The sequence below is a fragment of the Schistocerca cancellata genome, chromosome 3 (genome assembly GCF_023864275.1).
Source record: "Schistocerca cancellata isolate TAMUIC-IGC-003103 chromosome 3, iqSchCanc2.1, whole genome shotgun sequence".
NCBI lineage: Eukaryota > Metazoa > Arthropoda > Insecta > Orthoptera > Acrididae > Schistocerca > Schistocerca cancellata.
In genome coordinates, this window is record NC_064628.1 from 936614720 (window position 1) to 936637530 (window position 22811).

The 22811-nt window shown below is 39.0% G+C and overlaps 1 protein-coding gene and 1 non-coding gene across 2 annotated transcripts; one reads left to right on the forward strand and one right to left on the reverse strand.

The window, feature by feature from the left end:
* Window positions 1-6484: 6484 nt before the first annotated feature.
* LOC126178478 (U1 spliceosomal RNA) lies at window positions 6485-6647 on the reverse strand. The gene has a single exon (XR_007536375.1). It is a non-coding gene; the product is annotated as a U1 spliceosomal RNA (small nuclear RNA).
* A 14443-nt stretch (window positions 6648-21090) lies between these two features.
* Window positions 21091-21894, forward strand: LOC126176659 (uncharacterized). Its single transcript, XM_049923817.1, has one exon. The coding sequence runs from the start codon at window positions 21091-21093 to the stop codon at window positions 21892-21894; it is 804 nt and encodes a 267-aa protein (XP_049779774.1).
* Window positions 21895-22811: the final 917 nt, after the last annotated feature.

Below are 22811 nucleotides of genomic sequence, written 5' to 3' on the forward strand. Positions count from 1 at the left end.
GACACACCAGGAACCGCGGTGTTGGCCGTCGAATGGCGCTAGCTGCGCAGCATTCGTGCACCGCCGCCGTCAGTGTCAGCCAGTTTGCCGTGGCATACGGAGCTCCATCGCAGTCTTTAACACTGGTTGCATGCCGCGACAGTGTGGACGTGAACCGTATGTGCAGTTGACGGACTTTGAGCGAGGGCGTATAGTGGGCATGCGGGAGGCCGGGTGGACGTACTGCCGAATTGCTCAACACGTGGGGCGTGAGGTCTCCACAGTACATCGATGTTGTCGCCAGTGGTCGGCGGAAGGTGCACGTGCCCGTCGACCTGGGACCGGACCGCAGCGACGCACGGATGCACGCCAAGACCGTAGGATCCTACGCAGTGCCGTAGGGGACCGCACCGCCACTTCCCAGCAAATTAGGGACACTGTTGCTCCTGAGGTATCGGCGAGGACCATTCGCAACCGTCTCCATGAAGCTGGGCTACAGTCCCGCACACCGTTAAGCCGCCTTCCGCTCACGCCCCAACATCGTGCAGCCCGCCTCCAGTGGTGTCGCGACAGGCGTGAATGGAGGGACGAATGGAGACGTGTCGTCTTCAGCGGTGAGAGTCGCTTCTGCCTTGGTGCCAATGATGGTCGTATGCGTGTTTGGCGCCGTGCAGGTGAGCGCCACAATCAGGACTGCATACGACCGAGGCACACAGGGCCAACACCCGGCATCATGGTGTGGGCAGCGATCTCCTACACTGGCCGTACACCACTGGTGATCGTCGAGGGGACACTGAATAGTGCACGGTACATCCAAACCGTCATCGAACCCATCGTTCTACCATTCCTAGACCGGCAAGGGAACTTGCTGTTCCAACAGGACAATGCACGTCCGCATGTATCCCGTGCCACCCAACGTGTTCTAGAAGGTGTAAGTCAACTACCCTGGCCAGCAAGATCTCCGGATCTGTCCCCCATTGAGCATGTTTGGGACTGGATGAAGCGTCGTCTCACGCTGTCTGCACGTGCAGCACGAACGCTGGTCCAACTGAGGCGCCAGGTGGAAATGGCATGGCAAGCCGTTCCACAGGACTACATCCAGCATCTCTACGATCGTCTCCATGGGAGAATAGCAGCCTGCATTGCTGCGAAAGGTGGATATACACTGTACTAGTGCCGACATTGTGCATGCTCTGTTGCCTGTGTCTATGTGCCTGTGGTTCTGTCAGTGTGATCATGTGATGTATCTGACCCCAGGAATGTGTCAATAAAGTTTCCCCTTCCTGGGACAATGAATTCACGGTGTTCTTATTTCAATTTCCAGGAGTATTTCTTGTGTATCATTCTATTTGTAGATAACCTTTACACTGATCTTTAATTAATATTTTTTTTCATATGAATACACACATACATTGTTCGATTTTGTGTAAATACAAGTGGAAAAAATTCAAAATATTGGTACAATGTGACTTGAGACTTTCCTCAGTGTTATTAGAAGTTGCTCATCAGCGCTCACACGTTCCCTCAAGTTTGTGTCAGTATAATGAATGCAAGGAGTTATCATTCGTCTTAGTTCTAGGTAAGTCTCCTTTCTCATCCTGTAGAACATGAGGAGTTTCGAATCTGATTCCTGCTGTTCTGTAGCAGCTTGTAGCCCACAATTTGTATTATTCTCAATGTGAGGATGAACCCACAACTTTCTCAGTTCTCCCCGTCTGTATCGGGGATGATAATAATAGCCGGCCGATGTGGCCGAGCAGTTCTAGGCGCTTCAGTCCAGAACCGCGCTGCTGCTACGGTCGCAGGTTCGAATCCTGCCTCTGGCATGAATGTGTGTGATGTCCTTCGGTTAGTTAGGTTTAAGTAGTTCTAAGTCTAGGGGACTGATGACCTCAGATGTCAAGTCCCATAGTGCTTGGAGCCATTTGAATTTTATAATACTAATACTGTATTATAACTAGACATTGTACTACTTGGGGCCACGATACGCATAGAAGCGCGCTACATACGCCGTTTGCCCGCAGCCAGTGAGACTGATTTAATTTTCTGTTCACTCCGCAAGTGACTTGGCATTACAGGAGACTCGTGTTGTGCCTTGTGTGAATGTGATCGTGTACTCGAGTCGTCCAGTCTCCCAGTCTTTTGATTGTCAGATAGCTAGACCTGATTTGAGTACCCCCGTGTGAATGTGGCCTAAGTCAACTGTTTGTGTAGGGAATTCCCGTAAGCGAATGATTCTTAATCATAGATCCCGATAAAGTGTTGAACCAGTTGTACACTGAATTTCGTAAAAAAATTGTGGATCTTGGTCTTGGATGGTTTTGTGGATCACGTTAGTGATCCGCTCGTTATCAGAGTCGCAAATAACAGCTCCATTGGTGCCCTGTGTAGCCGTATCCATCGGTTTCAGATATCTAGGGTGTTACAAGATTACCGGATGTCTTTAATGACCTTAAGTACTGCCTTCAGTGGCTTCGCTTTCTTTACCTGTTCTTTTTCTGGACTGACATGTTTCCACTCGGCAGTTAAAGTGCGTACTTCCGAAGTTTTACCATATTTTAATGCAATGTCTTAAAATCATCTAGCAGTTGCTGTTTTGTTGTTTCTCTGTCGGTGTTCGTTTCTACAAATCATCTGCAGGTGTTCACATAACTATGATTTAGCTGGGACGGCTGGCCCGCCCGCCAGCGCAAGTGTGCCGGTAACATTTGTGCGCTTGTGAGATTTTTTCGGTCTTATAGGCAGCATTACAGCACAACTTGTCTTATGATCATCTTACTTGAGTGTATTCGAGAGGGCGTGCTTTAAGCTCCACATAAACGACAGGCCAATGAGGGAACAACAAACGCGGAAGTTAGTGCATAGTATTCGACTCGAACACTTACGGGTAACCAAGCATTAGGGCTGTTTGTTTAGTTTGCAAAGTTTTTGTTGAAGTGAACTAAAAACATGGATAAAAAATGAAACCCTGCGGTGCGTTTAAGCACAAACACCGTCAGCGAAAAGGAGAGTAAACTAACAAAAACTGACAAATTTTTTACACAGGCCTCCGGCCCAAACATTTGTCTTGATTGTGACTCAGATAATGTGATATCTGTTGAGTAGCCTATTGAAGACGTCCGACAATAATTACAGTTGAAAATACCGCCACGACATCTGCATAGCATACGAAACAGAGAAAGAGCCGTCGATCAGTACACTCTTCGAAAAGGTAAATAAAACTTCCTGTGACAAGAAATTTCACGAACAACACGCTAAGTGATAAAGGAAAAACGGCCATTCTTGATATGGGACCGTTACAGCTTTCAGGAACATTTCTTAAAGATTACCAACAAAGCAACAGATGTTTTTCAACATCATACTATTTTTCAATTTCTAACTAGGGACCAGTTAATCGTTTTTGTCTGTGTTATTCAACAATTCAAGATGCTGCCTATTGTCAACCTTGCTGGTTGCTTCGCAAAGGAGTAATGCATGGTATACGTGTAATCGGGACTGGAATCACTTGATAGAAACAATTAAAGAACACAGTTTCTCGAATGGCCATACGGAAGTGCGCTCTGTGTACAAAATCTGTAAAAAGAATAATACTATAAAAAGGAAGTTGAAAATTAAATTCGTAAAGAAAAGCCGCTTTAGAAAATGGTACTTACAAGGTTATTCGGTATCATACTTACTCAAGCGAAAAATTCATTTGCTTTCAGAGGACATCGGGTGAACTTCAAGTCAGGAGGAAGCATACCACGGCAATTTCCTGGCCGTTTTAGAACTTATGATAACATTTTGTGGCAAGTTTTGGATGTGCCCAAAGGTAATCATCTTTTCTAATACATTTGTTTAGCGTTGTATGCCCAAATTTTCACTTCTAATAATTTTTTTAGCATTTTGTTTATTACATTCGAAATCATTTTTAAAATCACGCCTTTTCGTTTTTATGAACTACAAGGTATTTGAGTCCAACAATTAAAAGTGAAATGATTAAGGGTTTACACAACTTCGTTGAAAATAAGCTACTAGAACAAATTAGAGTATCACAGTTTTTCAGCATCATAATGGACACTACACACGATGTATAGAAAGTAAATCGGCGAAGCACTGTTCCGAAATTGCAGGAGTAACCAGCTCGGAAAATGGACAACTGATGGATATAGAACTAAAAAAAATTATTTCTGTGCTTTTATGCAATGATCAAAATGGCGCAGCAAATGTAGTCACACAGGTGACTGAATTATTTTTTATTGACAAAAATATTGATTTAAATAAGTGTGTGGCTCAAGATTATGGTTGGGCCAATTTGATGTGTGGTGTGTATAATGGTGTACAAAACCAGATTTAGAATGTTCAGCCAAACGCGGAGTGCTTACACTGTGCCATTCACAATTTGAATTTAGTGTTAAATGATGCCGTTGCCAATTCTGTGGACGTACAGATTTTTTTTGCAACAATGGTATTTTATAGCAGTGATTTCGATTATTAAAGTGCAAACCCAGAGAAACTGCAAAAAATGACACAGATCCCAGTTTTCACGAAAAAAAGGCTAAAGAAAATTAAAAACATTTCGATGAACTAGCTACTGACCACCGATTTCGAAACAACGAAGAACTATTCAAAGTTACTATTTTCGAAAATGTGCCAGACACAATAATAGCTCAGATGTATACATGTTTTACTGGCATGAGTGCATTTTGTCAAATATTTAATTTCTTAACATCATGATTTTTGCTCACTGTAGACGAAGCAACTTTATTGCAAAAAAAATGTAGTAAATATTTTGATATAATGGGCACTGATTTTTCACTTCAATTTATTAATAATTATCAGCGTGTTCTACCTAAATTGACTCTAATGTGGACTCTTCGCCAAGGAAATCTTGACTAAACATGCAATGCTATAATGTGACATAAGGAAGTGTTCACCGCAATTTTATTATATTACTCATTACCTGCCACTTCTACAAAAGCCGAAAGACTTTCAGTAAAATAGAAATAATCAAAACTTATTTAAGGAATAGTATGGGCCAAGCTTAGCTCCGACATTTGGCACTCATAGTAGTAGAAAACAAGGCCGCATTAAGTCTAAATTTAACGGCACTTATCGATAATTTTGCAAAAACTAAAGCCACAGAAAAAAATTGTAAAATAAAATTGTCTACTTCGTTTTATTCTCCACGTATATTATTTACTGTAATCTACTACACCTACGAAAACATGGCCTCTGAATCCGAGTTTACCGACAATTACCGATCGGAAATCGTAGCTCTAAATGAGATCTGACTGATCGGTATGGCGCACTGAATTTAGCAAGAGTTAGGAGCAGACACCGACAGCAGCCCGCCTCCCTGCACCTCTTTGCCTCCACGAACGCGTATGTCCTGCCGTAACTGTTCCTAGAGTGCTTCGCCATGTTTTCTTGACTGAGTAATACTTCTTCATTGTTTATTTATCATTAGCTTCTGCTTCCGTCTGCACTTCTTTCACCTAGTATCGCTCGACACAATGATACCACGGGATCCTTTTATCGTTATGAAAGTATCCTGTGCCCTACCCAGTTCGAACTATATCCAAATCCAGCCAGTAGTTTTTGTGTGGAAGCACAACAAACGTACTTAGGAAGTACGATTAAAGACTATCTGCTGCGTTACTCATAATAATTTACTTAGCAGTAAGTAGGTTTGCGTTATTATGCCATGAAGTGGGCGGCAAGGAACTGATGATGATGATGATGTAGTTTTGCATATGAAAAGTATTTACTTTAGTTTAAATAGAGCCCCCAATTTTATTTTTGCCCCGGGGCCCTTGGTTACATAGGTACACTATTGGCTTCAGACAATGTACATCTTTGAAACGAGCAAGGCACGTTTCAGTGGGAATGTCCACATACTGAAGCAAACTTCCCAGCATACTGTCTAGCTTTACTTACGTCGTATTTCCCATGTCATCTACTTCCTCTGTCCTTTCCATAATATTGTCTGTAAAATAAATAAATCACTGTACAATTTGAGGATACTTCACGACAGTGTACCTGTTATAGCGTTCGTACAATCGTGAGAGAACTTCCACGTAGTTAGGCTCTTTCATAGTTCCACTTCATAATGTTGCAGCATGTCAGTGCCGATATGAAGCTCACGTACGTTATGTTACTAGATGATACAGGCTACACCTTCCCGCCTACTTGTCATGATTGTTATGTTTATACCACAACACTTGACATATTACGCATTCTTTAGTACATCTTTGGAATCGTCATCCCTGCCCCATTTGTGCTCTACATGGGCTGTCAAAATCGTCGAATTGACTATTCCCGAGTGTGGTCTGTACAATAATGAAGCCTTCCACCAGCAAACAAGAAACCTGCCGAAATAACGCTTGAGTTTCCATGTAAACAGTATGAAATAAAGAGATAATTTGTCCCCTTGCCTCGTCGTTAGATCGGTAAAAGTGAAAATAGTCGACTTAATTACTATCATGAGAACACCCTTTAAATACCATGTTTTAATTACGATATGACCGGGTCTGCGCGAACGCAGTCCCGACTACCAAAAATTATGCACCCGAGTTACCCACATTAGGGGTAATCGCAGGGGTCAGCCCAACCGAAGTGCAATGGAAGAGCCTCGTCCTGGAGGAACCGCCTTCATGATCACGGTATCCCCTGTGCCAGGTAAGTATGCTTTGCAGTTGGAAAACGCTGAACTTTATGTCATAAAGGACACATTACACGAATCGAGCGCGTCTAACTGTACATATTATCCGTGGCCCCACCTGCAATAGGCAAGAGCCGATAACGTTACAGAAATAGTTTTGAGTTTCCACAAAGCTGTTCCATATCATCTGGGATGGGATAACTGCTATTTCCATTTGATACAATAGACCCCACCTGTTCGGTCGAATTGGACCGACTAGTTCCGTTCTGTGGCAGCAGATGGCTCCCAAATGAAGGCAAGCAGAGAGAGAGAGAGAGAGAGAGAGAGTGTATGTGTGAGAGATCGCACTCAGTGTTCCCAGCGCCGTGGGCCTAGAACCTAACTTACTAACTAAATTGAGCTGGATGGTGTTAGGACACTAGGACAGCATCGTAAGGGAAACTATTCCGCAGGATGAGATATGTGATTATTCGCAAATTACCACATTCTGTCCATAGAAGTAAAGTAGCGAAGATAATGTCTCTGAGTACGATCGGTAACATTCTTTCGTTATCCACACTTACAGAGTGTTAGTGTTGTGATTGATTTTCTGCGGCTTCTGAAATCGCTCGTGTCACTGAAAACGGTTTTTACTGCAGTGAATTTTAATGAGATTTGTTCCCAGTCAATAGTGTACGCTGCATTTTGGAAAAAGAAAAAAAAAAAACTCATTTCCTTTGCGTACTAGTTGAACAGGCGTTCCCACGTTATCTGCAAAATTACATTTTCTGTAGGGATTGTACGGCAATGTAGCAGAAGTCAATGAATACAATATTACCCGTATATACGCAAAATGAAACGAAAAATACACAATGCTGTGAACAATATAAACACAAGATAAAAATATTATACACATTGGTATACAGATTACATCATATATAATACATCAAACAATGGAAAATCCAGGTTGGAATAATGACAATATTATGAAAATCATAGATTGCTATTGTGTGTGAAGGCTTTGCTTCTGTCTTGTGAGACGATTGTGAATATCACAGTTAGTTTGGAAGCGATTTTTGTTGTTGATTACAATATCGTCAGTTAGATGTACTGACTTGTGAGTTTCAAAATCCCAAGTGTCTTGAGCAGGTGCCTACAGCATCTCCTATTTGAAACACCACAGATCAATTTCACAGCTCGTTTTCGTATTTTACAAATGTTTTCAACTTTTTGCAGAATTTCCCCAGAATATTGTGTATCATACGACATCAGAGAGTGAAAATACACAAAATACGAAAAAATTGTTTCCCCATAAAGATAGGGCAAAATACCTTAGTTCCTCTAGAATTTCTTTTGTGAGACTGAATATTGCCCCTCTGTGGATGAACCATTTTTGTGTTAGGTGTTCATATAGCCTGTTGTATACTTACCTGGCGGAAGAACTGGCAGCAGAGAGATTTGCAGATACATATTACTTGTTTCTCATCACATTTGTGTATTGGCGCACTCTAGCATGTTTTAATCTATTAGAAAATGCTATAGTTATCATAGAATGGTTATCAGTGAAATGGTAGTAGAGTATTTCAATGAAAGCTATCTAAATGTAAGTGCTTCAAAGACGGCAATAAAGGAATTTAACACGAGGAAACAAAATTTGGTATGTCATTATTCAAAGGAAATGACATTATAAAAAAAAAGGAAAAATGGAAAAGTCTTCGGAATCATACAATCCAGGACAAACTCTAATGGGACATGCATACAGCCGTCTAAAGACTGTATTTACTTTAAGCATGGCTATCAAATATTATAAGGATATGTGTATGGTAAAAACTGCTTGTCATGTGCTATTATAATCAAATTTAAACTATGTTGTAGAAATATGGGGTGCAACAACTCAAGCCAATCTAAGCACATATATATATATATATATATATATATATATATATATATATATATATATATATATATATATATATATATATATATATAAAATTTAAAAAAAAAAAAAACAATTATTTGTGGCAGGTGGAGACACACAGAACATTATATTGCTAATGAAAACAATAAATCCAAATTTCATCTGTGACCTGCACCAGCATGATAAAACACAAAAATTCAGATACCATGTAAACAGTCAGAGAACAACTTGATATGAAAAAAATGCTCATGATGAACTGAAGCTAGCCACCCCACCAAGTTTCACAGCCCTCCCTACTAACAAATTAAAAGACCAGCTAAAAAGAATTCTAGTTGAAAACATATTTTATCCCTTAGATGAGTACTTTGTCTTTATGAAAAGTGTTTTGTAATTGTGTCTAGCTCATAGTTTTAAGTAACTCACAGCTGAACTATGTTGATAACACCAATGTTCGTAACTTTTTTTTTTTTAATATCATCAAATGTAAAACACATCAAAATGTTAAATTCATAGTTTGTAACTTATAAACTCATATATTCAGAAGAATAACCTCTATGATATCTTAAAACTGTATTATTTCTAGGGACTGTATTTTATTATCTGATGTTGAATAAACATTATTATTACTATTACATAATAGCATAATAATTTACTTATGAAGTCACTGCATGATTTTAGTGCCCTGGTTGATATTCATTGTACCCAGAAGAGCTGGTGCTTTTTAGGGATCTGATGTATTTATAATTTTATTTGGTGTTGTGGGTTTGAAGTGCAGTGTCACCATCACTGGTGTATGTTCTGTAAGATTAAGTAGTTTTATAGCTTCTGAGGGAGACAATGTTTTGTGTTCCCTTGTTCTCAACTACAGACAGGAAAAATTTATTGAAATCTGAGGCTGCTCTTTAGATTATTGTGATCTGTCCGATTTTCTATGAACTTTGCCACACCAGATTCTTCTATTTTTTTCTGTTTGTTACTGATTTTATTACAGTTTTTGTTTTAGTGTTTGACCTGTTAATTTCCTATGTGTACCGTATTTACCCGAATCTAAGCCGCACTCGAATCTAAGCCGCACCTGAAAAATGAGACTCGAAACAAAGGAAAAAAGATTTCCCGAATCTAAGCCGCACCTGAAGTTTGAGACTCGAAATTCAAGGGGAGATAAAAGTTTTAGGCCGCACCTCCAAATCGAAACAAAGTTGGTCCATTGTAATATGAGACACAATTTAGGTCGAATGAATGACGATACAGCTACAGTAGTTTGGTTCGAGTCGTAAGCTTTACCAGGTAGCCATTGCTATGCGTCAGGCGCTCCGTCCGTATTTATACGGGTACCCTTCCTTTTTCACGTGCTTCGTCTGGTTTGAATCAATTGCTTATTTTGTTTGATCTGATAAGTGCCGTTTTCTCTGTTATAGGTGTTTACGTCACTCTAAGATGAAAATGCATCACTGTAATGTGTCATGCATTGTTTGTCGTATTCTGATAGTGCGTGTTTACGGCCTGTCACCGTTCGCGGCATGGCTTGCTTTTGTGCGCGCTACCGCCGCTTACAACTAAAAAGAGGCGAATCGTCTCATTAGCGAAGCAATGTCAAGAGACTGCTATTTGTTGTTACTTACACTGCTGCTTTCTTTGAGAATGATCAACAAGAACCAAATAATAGGCTGCGTATGACAGAACATGTTCTGAACGAGAGTGAGGCGAAAATTTTTCTCCGTTTGAAAATCTTTGCGGCCGCTTCTTTAGTACATCAAATTAGATTAGATTAGATTAGATTTACTTTCATTCCAATTGATCCATAGTGAGGAGGTCCTCCAGGATGTGGAACATGTCAGAAATTCTGCACAGAAATTAGAGTCATCTTAGATTTAAAAATCTAGTCAGTTGCCGTGGTTCATTTCTGACTGTATCACTATTAGGCTAAGAATAATACAAATATAAACAGACACGATAAGTGTATTCTTCCGCGTTTGCTGTTGTCTCACTCTAGTTTCGTAGTTTATTAGGCAGACAGGGTGTAAATGAGATAGCAACAAACACGGAAGAACACATGGCAAAATGTTTATATTTGTATTATTCTTATGGTGAATGGTGAAGAGAATACTGCTTGTGATTCACATTTCATCAGGTTACTATTAGCAACCATCTCTTCTCACAGGTAGGAAAAAATTCAGAACGTAGAGTTGGCCATATTGAAAAACATCCCAAACAGTCTTGCCAGTCGGATTTTCATAGTACATTGAAATTCTAATACATTCGAAGATGAACAATACGGAATTTGTATTTACTTTGTTGGATAATGTATGAAAATGCAGTGGTCGAAACTCGGGGCGGAGAAAAAAAAGCTCGTCTTCCACCTTTTTTTTTATTTATTTACTGACGCAGAGGTTTTGGCGCCAGTATTCATCTTTGTGCCTACAAAGCATGTCTGTGTAGCGCTACATATATTCGACGGCAGAAGTTAGTTGTGGCGGCACCTACCAACATTTTTCAGAACTTCCGCTTGCTTTGCACTTGATTCTAAGCCGCAGGCGGTTTTTTGGATTACAAAAACTGGAAAAAAAGTGCGGCTTAGATTCGAGTAAATACGGTAATCTATGTTTTTGGACTTCGTGAGCACACAGTTTAAGATTCTACAATACTCTTAATAGTGTATCTTCATTGCTTTGTGCATTCTATTCCTCTGTTCTTTTACCTGGCACGATATTCTAATCCCAGATTTCTGCCTATTTACATCTGATTTGTCTTCGGGAGAACCAGGCTTCAAAAAGTTTAAGAATATGGTTTACAATGAGTTAAAATTTTCTAAACGTATTTGTGGATTAAACAATGGAAAATACAGGATGGAATGTAACAATATTAGAGAAAAAAAGTTGCTACAAAACACACACACACACACACACACACACACACACACACACACACACAGTCTCGGGCAATCATTAACTTGGGTGTGTACATAAACTGCTTTTCTGTTGCTGAGTTTAGGACTTCTTGAACATCACGATCAGATAGGCCTTTTACTATGGCATGTATTTTTACATCATAATATTGTAAAGGGTCGAGGAAAACCTTGCTGATCACAGCCTTGCTACAGTCATCTACCCTTGTTGTGAATGAGATCGTTGGGTCAAGTTAAAGCAAGACATGTATGTTCCTAACTGTCTATAGGTACTGTTGGCTAATAGAAGTCAAAGTTAAAATCCCACATAAAACTCTTTTACTGTTGATCTTGTAAAGTTTTTTTTATGCAGTTTCTAACTGAGCAAGAAACTTTGGGATATTTCCTACCAGTGTCCAGTAGACAGTTGTATTTCTGATGGAATGCTTTTCACTTTGGAATATTTCCTACTGGTGTCCAGTAAATAGTTGTAATTCTGATGGACTGCTTTTCTAGTTCCAGTTTGATTCCACGGCATTATAATCTTGGTCAATGCTGTACTGATTACATATAAAGCCTGAGACCTAAGAGTGTTTTGAATAAAAACTGCAAACCCTTTTTCTTAAGTTGGTTATACAATACTTAGATCTAATTTTGTAATTTTCTAAATGTATCTACTCAATTTCTGCAGCTCCTGGTTGATGCTCTGTTAAGCAAGCAAGGTGTCTACTGATTTTTTGAGGATCAAATTCATGGTGGTTTTCATAACTTTTTCATTACCTCTTTATATATATATTCATAACTTCTCAAAAATATATGTGGTACAATGACAGAAGCACTTTTTCATGAACCTGAACTCTTCAAGATGAAAACTGAAATAATAATTCTTGTATCACTTAAACTGTATGTCAGCATGACTAATGTGATTATGTATGACTTGTAGTATACAATTTGTCAAATGCTATAAAAATTAAACTCTCACACAGAATGGGCATGACTATTTTCAGACATCAATTAAAATACAAATTGTTTTAACGTAGTAATGTAGTGTAAACTTACAGTATTCCTTTACACAGTATAATAATTTTGAAGGCACAAACTTTATGTCAAATGTTCTTCTCTTAAGATTGGCCACTTCATTTTCATCAAATTTCTTCTTTTTTAAAGCTTCTACTTTTTTTGATGAAGCTTTCTTCACAACTAGTATCATCAGTTTTATAATGTCCGCATTCAGTTGTTTTTCAGTATTAAGTAAACCACTGAAAAGCTGTCCAGCATTGTAAACACTTCTTTCTGCAAAAGCTGTACCATGTTCTCAGTTTTCAACTAAAACTTCCTTACTAACTTCCAGCAGGGAGCAGCATGGGTCAACAACTTCTGTTAATCTATAGAACGAAAAACCAGTCAAAGTTGCAAATATTTTAATGACAACTTTCAGGCCGAGACCCATTTTCAAGTCAACCTACAGGACATTAAAAAACAAATTTATAGTCATGCATAATAGAGTTATCACCAAATTCCTAAGCATATTGTATCAAACTTATATAAAAAAGTCGACAATGGTATTTCTGAAGATGTAAAAAATGTGCACTGTACATTAACTGGCAGTTTACTCTTTCCTCTGTCAAGTCCAGCTTTTTTATCTATCTGGCTACCACTTGCAACTCCCTTTCCCATTTCATAAAAATACACTGCATATTTTACAGTATGTGGGTGGTTTCTTGCATCACTATTATACCCCTTTGCTGAACACTGAGGAGTACAGCTCGTTTTAAGTAGCCACTATTGTCCGTGGTGCCTATAGGCTGCTGCTGGTTGGATAATAAAGTTTCTATGTTTGTTGTGCCTTTACACTGCTTATGTGGTGTAGTGTGTATGGCATATTATGAAATTTGGTTACTTGTTTATTAGTGGTGAAGACCACGTAAAGTATTGCAAAAAGTTGCTTGGGTTCCTTTCTGTTAGGATATATTATCTATACGATTACTCTTTAGAAACGTATGGTTTCTCTGTTAAACAGGGCAGTTATTACTTATTAGATCATAAAGAAATGGCATGTAATTGTTTCTGGTCCAGTTTTAAGTAATTTTCTCATATTACCAATCATATATTTACATTCATGTTGTGCTGTCTACTTAACCACCTCCTTTTTTGGCTCCTTCATCTTCGTGCTCTTCGCCCTTCGTGTTTCCCAACCCTCCATCTTCCTCCCCCTCTGACCACACTCCCACCCTACACACCCATGGATATAGTTATGCTGTCTTCCTCTGGATGGCAAGTACATTGTTGGTGCCTTGAAAAAAAGATAATTTCTGGTTTAATGTTTGGCTTTACGAGAGACATATTATGAAAAAGTTGTAGAGACATATTATGAAAAAGTTGTTTTATCTGCACGGAATTTGTGTGATAAAAGAATTTATGCTTGTAAATGGTCGGAAGTGATGAGGATTTTCTATCTCATTTTGTTTTCTTTTTATGCTAATGTTGCTGTTCTTTTGTAGATATTTTTATGTGCCTACATGGCCGTAGATGGTGCTGTTTTGCTTTACTGTTTGGTGGTTTTAAATAGTTGACAGTTTTTGGTAATAGATTTAAAAAGTAATAATTTTATTGTTGGCTTGCACAGTTTCACATTCAATATTTTTTACGCTCCAGCGTGGCATATAATTTTGTAATACGTGCTGTAGGTGGTGCTGCTGTCAGTGAGTATTTGACTCTATTCAGTAAAGATTTTAAAAAAGTTGTGAACTTGCACAGCTATTATATGAATTGTATTCTTGATGGTTGGAGAACACTTTAATAAATACGAGGGTCGGTCAAAAAGTAATGCCTCCCATTTTTTTTCTACTTAAAGAAATTAAGTTAAGTGAAAAATTTGAATTTGGCGCCATTCCTCAAACCTTCTTCTGCAATCCACTGCAGTAGTAACTTTCTGTGTCAACAGGTGGCAGCACAGCAGAAGTTTGTAAGATGGCCGACATCGATGTTCGTTTGAGACAGCGTTGTGTGATTGAATTCTTGAATGCAGAAGGTGAAACGCCCATACGCATTCATGAAAGACTGAAGAAGGTGTATGGTGTTGTGACAGTGGATGTCAGCACTGTTAGACGATGGGTTCGTCGTTGTAAGGAAGCTGAAGGGCAAACACCGTTGACTGACGAAAAGCGGAGCGGCAGGCCGGTGAGTGCAGTGACTCCACACAACATTCAGCTAGTTGATGACATCATTCGTGGTGACCGTCGGGTGACTGCAGATGAAGTGTGTCGCATTATTTCTCTTAGTAAAGGCAGTGTGATCACGATTATTAAACAATTCGGGTACTCAAAAGTTTGTGCACGGTGGGTTCCAAGAATGTTAACCGATCAGAATAAAGAGGCAAGGAAAACAATAGCCTCCCAACACTTGCAGCGCTTCCGTTTGGAGGGAGATGAGTTTCTGAAAAAAATTGTGACCGGGGACGAAACATGGGTGCATTTTTTTGAACCCGAATCAAAGAGGCAGTCAATGGAGTGGCGTCACACAAGCTCGCCGAGGAAGAAAAAATTCAAAACTGTGCGATCGGCAGGGAAAGTTATGGCAACAGTTTTCTGGGATACAGAGGGTGTGATTCTGGTTGATTTTTTGGAGCAGGGATGCACAATAAATTCTGTTCAATACGTCACAACCCTCAACAAACTTAAAGCACGTCTTCAGCGAGTTCGCCCAACAAAATCAATGGCAGATGTTCTTCTTTTGCATGACAATGCAAGACCACACACCAGTCGTCACACCTCTGACGAGATTGTCAAAATTGGATGGGAAGTTTTGCCTCATCCCCCATACAGCCCTGACCTGGCACCATCAGACTTCCATCTGTTCGGGCCACTAAAAGAAGCTCATCGTGGGATTCATTTTGAAGATGAGGAGGCCGTCAAAACATCCGTGCGTCAATGGCTTAGGAAGCAGAGCTGTGATTTTTACCGTGCTGGGATACATGCCCTTGTTCAAAGATGGACCAAAACTGTAGAGATGGGCGGAGATTACATTGAAAAATGACAAAATGATCCTCAATGTTGTGGTTTTCAACCTATGTAATTGCATTTAAATTTCCTGACAATTAAACGTAGAAAAAAAAATAGGAGGCATTACTTTTTGACTGACCCTCGTAAAAACGTTTTCCATATCATGACAGGGCACCCCCTTCCCGAGGTTTCCTTATGACAGAGGAAGGAGTGAACTGACAGTTATCTGTATGCACTGTAAATACATTTTTTTTTTACATCTTTCGAAATATCAGTATCACTTTGGTTGAGTAGGTTTTGTATCTTTGGCATATGCTTAAAGAACTGTGTAATAACTGTAGTGCATGAATATAAATTTTGTTTTCCATACTATATGTTGCCTTAAAAATGGGTCTCGACCCAAAAGTAGTCATCGAATGAAAAATAAAATATTTGCAACTTGGACTTTTTTTTATCAGAAAAGCCCCTTTCAACTGCTGCATTTGCATGAAACATGCATACCAGCTTCTGCATGAACTTTATGATATCCGGGTTCACACTTCACAGTTAATTCATGAGAAAGCGCTCAGGCTTGTCCATCTTAGAACCCTCTCTTATATACACAAACTGTTTATGGTCCACAAAACGGAGTTCTGCATAAAGACTTTTCTGAGCAATTTTTAGATACAGACTCTGCAAATCACTCATGCCTAAAATAAGGATATCCTTTGTAGTTTTTGCTAGAAGTGGTCCTGACTTGTTGATGTTCGTTGCCTACAGTGCAGCATACTATTAACAGGTGTTGACAACGTTGTCTGCTTTGTCACTGAACTGTGCTGTCACTATCCGTGATTTTTTGCTCTATTTCCATTGTTTCTCATCATTTAGCATGTCAATATAAAAACACTTGATCTCAATTTTTTATAGCACAAAGTATTTAACTGACAATTCCATCCATTGTGCACATTGCTGCTTCAGTGGAAGCTCAAAGCACAAGTTCGTGTTGCTTGCGTTGTGTACTTACAGTAAACGTATATGGAGTGGGTCCATCTGTCCCTCCCTCCCCATCCCCCACCCCACCCCACCCCACCCCAGCACTATACCTCTTCCCGCAGCAAGCACTGTGTGCTCTACCTGCTCCCACCCCCCTCAACAGATGTCAAGTTATAGTCTATAAAAGGTATTAATATAGCTCGAGAAATGCTTTGGCTAGCGAGAAATTAATTTTACTCTGATTGTCCTTCACACCTTTAAAATGAGATTAAAATTACAATAGTTTTAGATTAAAAACCTTCAAGGAAATTTCCAGACATGGGAGAGGACAGAATTCAGAATTAAAGAAACACCTGTTCTAACTGAAATTCCTCCCGCAACACATGAGATGGCAGCACTGTCATGGGCAAGGCTTCAATTCATACATCATTTCCACGAGGTGCATACACCACATATATCTCAATGAAGCCACATCTCCAAATTTTTCCATCCACACCAGGCATTCAAAATTGCAAACTGCAGTTGCAGAAGCTCTGCGAACATGACTTGCACAGATGGACACACAAGTCCACTGCAGATAACAAAAGACCATAAAGAGTTCATGTATGTGGATACAACACTTTTAGGGATAGCACTAATTTGCTACTTCTCTGACTGATACATAGAACAAAATTCATGACCACCCACTCCACTTTCATTACCACTTGTTCATTTTCATGACTTTCATGATCTGTAGACATCATGGCAAAGTACATCAACAGCTGTTTCATCTAAACCTGCTGTATCTCGAATTGAAAGCAGCAGCTCTTCCTTTTTGTTTAGCGGACTACTTATATTCTGATGGAATATTTTCATGCAATGATGATTATCACAATTCTTACTTGTAATTTTGGTTTGGGATTAGATAGATGCTTTCTTGTTTCTAAAGCTACTGTTGATAATAGCTGTAATAAGCTTTTTTGCTGCTCTATTTAAATGCATGTCATGGCGTGTGTGAGGTAATACTTATTTTCCTTGGTCAAGGTCTTGTGCTTGTAAAATCACACTACAATTTAGTGTAGGCCTACATAATGGGCCTCAGTATTTGAGTTGGCTTAATTAGAGCAATTTTTGAAAATCTGAAGCGATTTGCCAGTGATAAATACTTGCATGCTGTTGTGTGTTCACTTTTATTTGTCATCTGTCATCAGATACTCAGCATCAGCCAGCCAGTGAAGATGAAGGTGGTTGTTAAATAAAGCTGAGAGAGTAGTGCAACAGGTTTTGATGACATAACTTCAATGTAAATATTGTTAGAATTCTCTCATTACTGGGATTTGAATTCTAGGTTATGTATTATTTAAATCACTCTAAAGAAAACAGAATAAGTCAAATTTAAAGTAAATGCATTTTTTTACTCCATAATTTCTTATCTGATCAGTAACATTATTATAATCAATTATTATTGGTTTTTCCGTCTTACATGTACCACAGTTAATTAAAGAGAATTTTACACCAATTGCATTTTGCTTTTATTTCTAAAGGATCTTCTATGGTCTTTAGTGTTTCTGCCTCTTCTTCACATATTCTGCAAACCACTGCTTTTCCCTTCTGTGCTGAGTGTTAAGACACGAAACTGCAGAAGAAATGACAATTCAGTGAACATAAAGTGCAAAAAGGTAAAAAGCTGCCCATTGTATACGTACAATGTTGTTTCTTTCGATTTCAACCTTTGCTGACAGAGAAGGAAAAAGCTGTGGTTTGCAGAGAGGCAGAAACACTCATGACCACAGAAGATGCATTGTAAATAAAAGTGAAACACAGCTGGTGTAAAATACTCTTTAATTGCAATAAGCTTAAGATGGAACAATCATCAATAATTGACTTAAACAGCAGCTTCGGAAGATGATCCCACAAACGTTACTATATTTTGAACTTATCTTAATGAGAAATGCTAACCAGTAGACAAAATAAATTTAATTTGAAATACGTATCCGTTTTTGACAAAGTAGTTAGTAAGGCTATGAAAGTACATTGCACATTATTTTATTTACTCATTAATTCATCTATAGACAATTTATCACCAGTTTCACTTTTGCAATGTACACTATGCAGTCACTAACCTTCACTACCTTACACTCAGGCAGCCTCACTTTGTTGTGCCATGTTCATCCAAGGCATCTGGAACAAACAGGAAAAGAGCAAACAGCAGCAGTATAATTCTTATTTAATGAGAAAGTACATACATTGTACGACGCCGTACTGAAAACTAATGCCTCCAATTTTTTTTTATTTTGTTCTCAATATCGGTTGAGGTATTATGTGTCATGCATATTACTCAATTGACTTTCCCACTTTGCTGGTGCAAGCTGCAACTCTCTGCTGCTAGAGTGTTCCAAATTGTGTAGTGTGTTACATGGAAGAGTCTAACGTAACTATGTTGATGTTTGAGAAACCCTCAGAAAACAAAGCACGAATTCAAAGAGTTCGTCGACACATGGGGCACCCTCTTCTTCAACACGACAATGACAGACAACACACAAGTGCTGCAACTGTCCAATGCTTTGGGTTTCCTGTCATCGACATCCTGCATACAGTCTCAACTTAGCCCCATCTAATTTTCATGTTCCCAAAATTTAAGGTACACCTTATATTATTTCACTTTGATACTGAGGAAGTGTTGCAACTAGAGGTGAGATCGTGGCTCCAGCATTAAAGTCAAACATTCTACAGTGATATGATGTCGAGAATCCTGGTTTATAGACACAGAGATGTCTTAATAATTTCTTGTTTAAAGGAGATTCTCTATACTGTTTAACTTCTAGGTATTCTTTTAGGTTATATAGAGAAGAAGAGACACAGTAACTTCTTAATTTATTTTTGAATACGTATGTCTTTTCAATGCATTTTATTCTGAATGGAAATTTACTGAATAATATGGCCAAAACAGTTATGAGACCTCCTTCAGTTAATTTGAGCCACTCCCTGTGTAGATAGTAATCATCCCTATTTCTTGTATTGTAATCGCATGTGTGTCTGTTCAACTGACCAGTATCGTTTGCTTTCAGGTACATAATTATTGCAGATACATGTAAGGGACAGTAATGATATTAAGTTCTCTGAATTTATTTTTGCAAAGTTGTCTTGTGGTCACATTTTCAATGCCCCCAAACAGCCTTCTTGTGGAGCTTAACTGAACCTATGTATATGGGTATGTGCTACAGTTTCCCAGACTATAGTGAAGCGGGGCACTACATTGTTAACAATGTATGTGTATTTATCGTCCCAGACATTGTTCTCATTAAGAATATGCTATACTCCATTCACCGAAACAAGAGACATACCGTAAACACGGCAAGGCGCGTGACCACAGTGCTGCCGTCAGGGGGGCAGGGGCGACAGAAATTAAAAAATGAAAGTCATGTTTTTTATAATTTGGCACCTAGACATGATAAAGTGATCCGAGAACTACCTTCTGGCATCTTTTTTTACATTACATTAAAATTTATTGTCACTGAAAAAGAGAAATATTTAAGCTTTCAAGAAAGGTTGTTTTTTCGCGTTACTCTATATTTATCATGCCAGATCTCCTAAACGTGGCGCACAGCAAAATAATTTTATAATTGCCTTCAGTATTATATGTTGATGACGTCTGCAAATTTTCTGCCCAATAGAGTCAGTAATAGTGAAGTAATAAATTAAAATCACATGTCTGATGCAGAACTTTTACCAAATCATCATCCGAAATATAGTAAGTGACAAACTTTTCCCCTTTAATTTTTTTTGTGGGGATGTAAGCAAGAAAAGTTTCAGAAAGGTTTGAATTAAATTTTGTAGTTTGTTCGAAGGTGATGGGTGCAACCGTTTGTCCTTTATGAGCAATGCACTGTGCAGATCACAGGCGCAGTGCTCGGTCAGTGTGGCCGCCTCAGTTGCAGGTGAGCTCGTTAGTGGGTGTTGTACAGCAGCGATTTCAGGATATCTTAAGTTCATCTGTAAAGATGCTTGAAAGACTAGTTGTTGATTATTAAAGTAAGTATATGTGTTTTTAGTCGCGCTGAGCATTCACTGTTTATGTGCGCATCAATAGCATCTCATGGTTTCTTATTTTATATATTCACTTATTTCATTAGCATCACATACGGCTGTCCTCATTATGTCATCCACGGATTCAGTGAGCGAGGTCGACCTGTCAGTTCTGAGTCCACCAAAGATCCGAGCAAAGAAGAAATCATTAAGTTCTTCTGAGAAGCACATGGTGCTTAATGTGTATAAAATGGAACTGTTACATCCAGAGCAGTCGATGAGTGACGTTGTTTCGAAAACAGCTGCAGCTACAGGTGTTGGACGTTCTTCACTGTATCGTGTGATCAGTGAGTACAAGGCCACACTCTTTGAAGTCTCCCAAGAAAGGAAAATTACGACAGAAACTTTCTGAAAGTGTTGATGACTTTGACAGAAATGTGATACGAAGAAAAGTACATGAATTATTTTTCGTAACGAATTGCGAACAATAGACAAAGTGCTTACAGTCGTGAACGAAGATGCACATCTGGGCAATTTTCGGAGAACTATATTTTATAAGTTATTGAGAGAAATGAATTTCAAATATGTCCGGCGTGGGCGCGACAGCATGCTAATAGACAGGGATGACATCATTTTATGGAGGCAGCGTTATCTTTGAACCATTGAATGGTTGAGAGATGAAGCCAGACCCATTTACTATTTGGATGAGATGTGGGTGAACGCAGGAGATACCCGAAGTTACGTCTGGGTAGATGACACTATAAATTCCTCAAAACAACCATTTCTGTTCGGATTATCCACCAGAAGCAAGGGCCCATCAGGTAAAGGGAAACGTCTGATTATCGCACACATTGGCAGCAAAGCAGGGTTCGTTGAAGGATGTTTGTTGACTTTCGAATCCAAGAAAAGTGGAGGTTATCATGAGGAGATTTGCGCCGAAACCTTCAAGAAGTGGTTTCAAGATGTTCTTCCTCGGCTTCAGGAAAATGCAGTTATTGTTCTTGATAACGCTCTGTACCATTCTCGGAGAAAAGAAAAAGTTACCAATGCGAATTCCAATAAGCACGAAATATCAGAGTGGCTAAAATCTAAAAACATCGATTTCGAAGACGGTATGTTGAAGAAAGAACTTTTAAATATAGTTAAAAATCACAGAATAGTGCACAACGAATACGCAATAGGTGAAATGGTGAAGAATGCAGGGAAAACTGTTCTCAGAATTCCTCCGTACCACTGTGAATTAAACGCCATCGACTTAGTGTGGCCCAGAATCAAAGGCTATGTTGCAGCGAAAAACAAAACATACAAAACGCCGGAAGTTGAAGTACTGCTAGAAAAAGCAGTAAGAACAGTGACTGCAGAGGATTGGAACAAGTGCGTCTTCCATGTCTTAGAAAAAGTGGAAACTCAAAATGTGGAAATTAGACTGAGGAATGGCTGCGTCTCTGGTTCAAATTACCAGAACCAGGCTGAAAGATACTACCTTCAAACTCCTTTCCAGATGATGGTGTGATGAACAGTAAACATCTTAAATGGTTCAAATGGCTCTGAGCACTATGGGACTTAACTTCTGAGGTCATCAGTCCCCTAGAACTTAGAACTACTTAAACCTAACTAACCTAAGGACATCACACACATCCATGCCCACGGCAAAATTCGAACCTGCGACCGTAGCGGTCGCGCGGTTCCAGACTGTAGTGCCTAGAACCGCTTGGCCACTCCGGCCAGCACATCTTAAATAATGCAGGAAAAACTTCAAAATGGATTTAGATGAGCATTCACACTACTGGTATATTTGTAGAAGTGAAGTGCACATTTATTGGAAACTTCACTTTCCACAAAGTAAACATTATTCTCTAAAGACATTCTTAATTACATTGGCAATGACATACTTAATTACACTGGCAATTATTCAAAATGACATGAGCATCTCTTAACAGCTGCAATATTTCCTTGCATATCTTCTCACCATGTCACAGTCTAAAAATTACTCTTACCACAAATGATGGAACAGTTCTAACTTCTTGTAAATCTTGACCATCCTTGTACAATTAAGTGTCCAAACTGTCAATAATCTTCTTCAGACTTTGATATAGCTGCAAACTGTCTTTATACAAATTCGAATCTCCTCTTTCTTGAAGTCTTGAAAGTCTTCATCAAATTAACTCTGCTTCTTTTCGCATTTGTCAACCTGCCTCTCTTCCTTCTTGATCCACCTCCACCATCTTTGAATAATTTATAAGGTCAATTGCCTTGACTAACAGCTCACTAACACTTACCATGACAACTTTACTCAGTCTCTGATAACACTCGTCTTTACATCGGGAATTTCTGAAAGTAACATCACTTCATCCCCTTCTCATTGCAATACAGTTTAAACATTACTTCGAAAGTACTACTTCTTGACCACATCACATAACTGTACCCACA

Coding starts and splice junctions, on each gene's coding strand:
- LOC126176659 (XM_049923817.1), top strand. CDS start 21,091: ATGTGGGTGAACGCAGGAGATACCCGAAGTTACGTCTGGGTAGATGAC.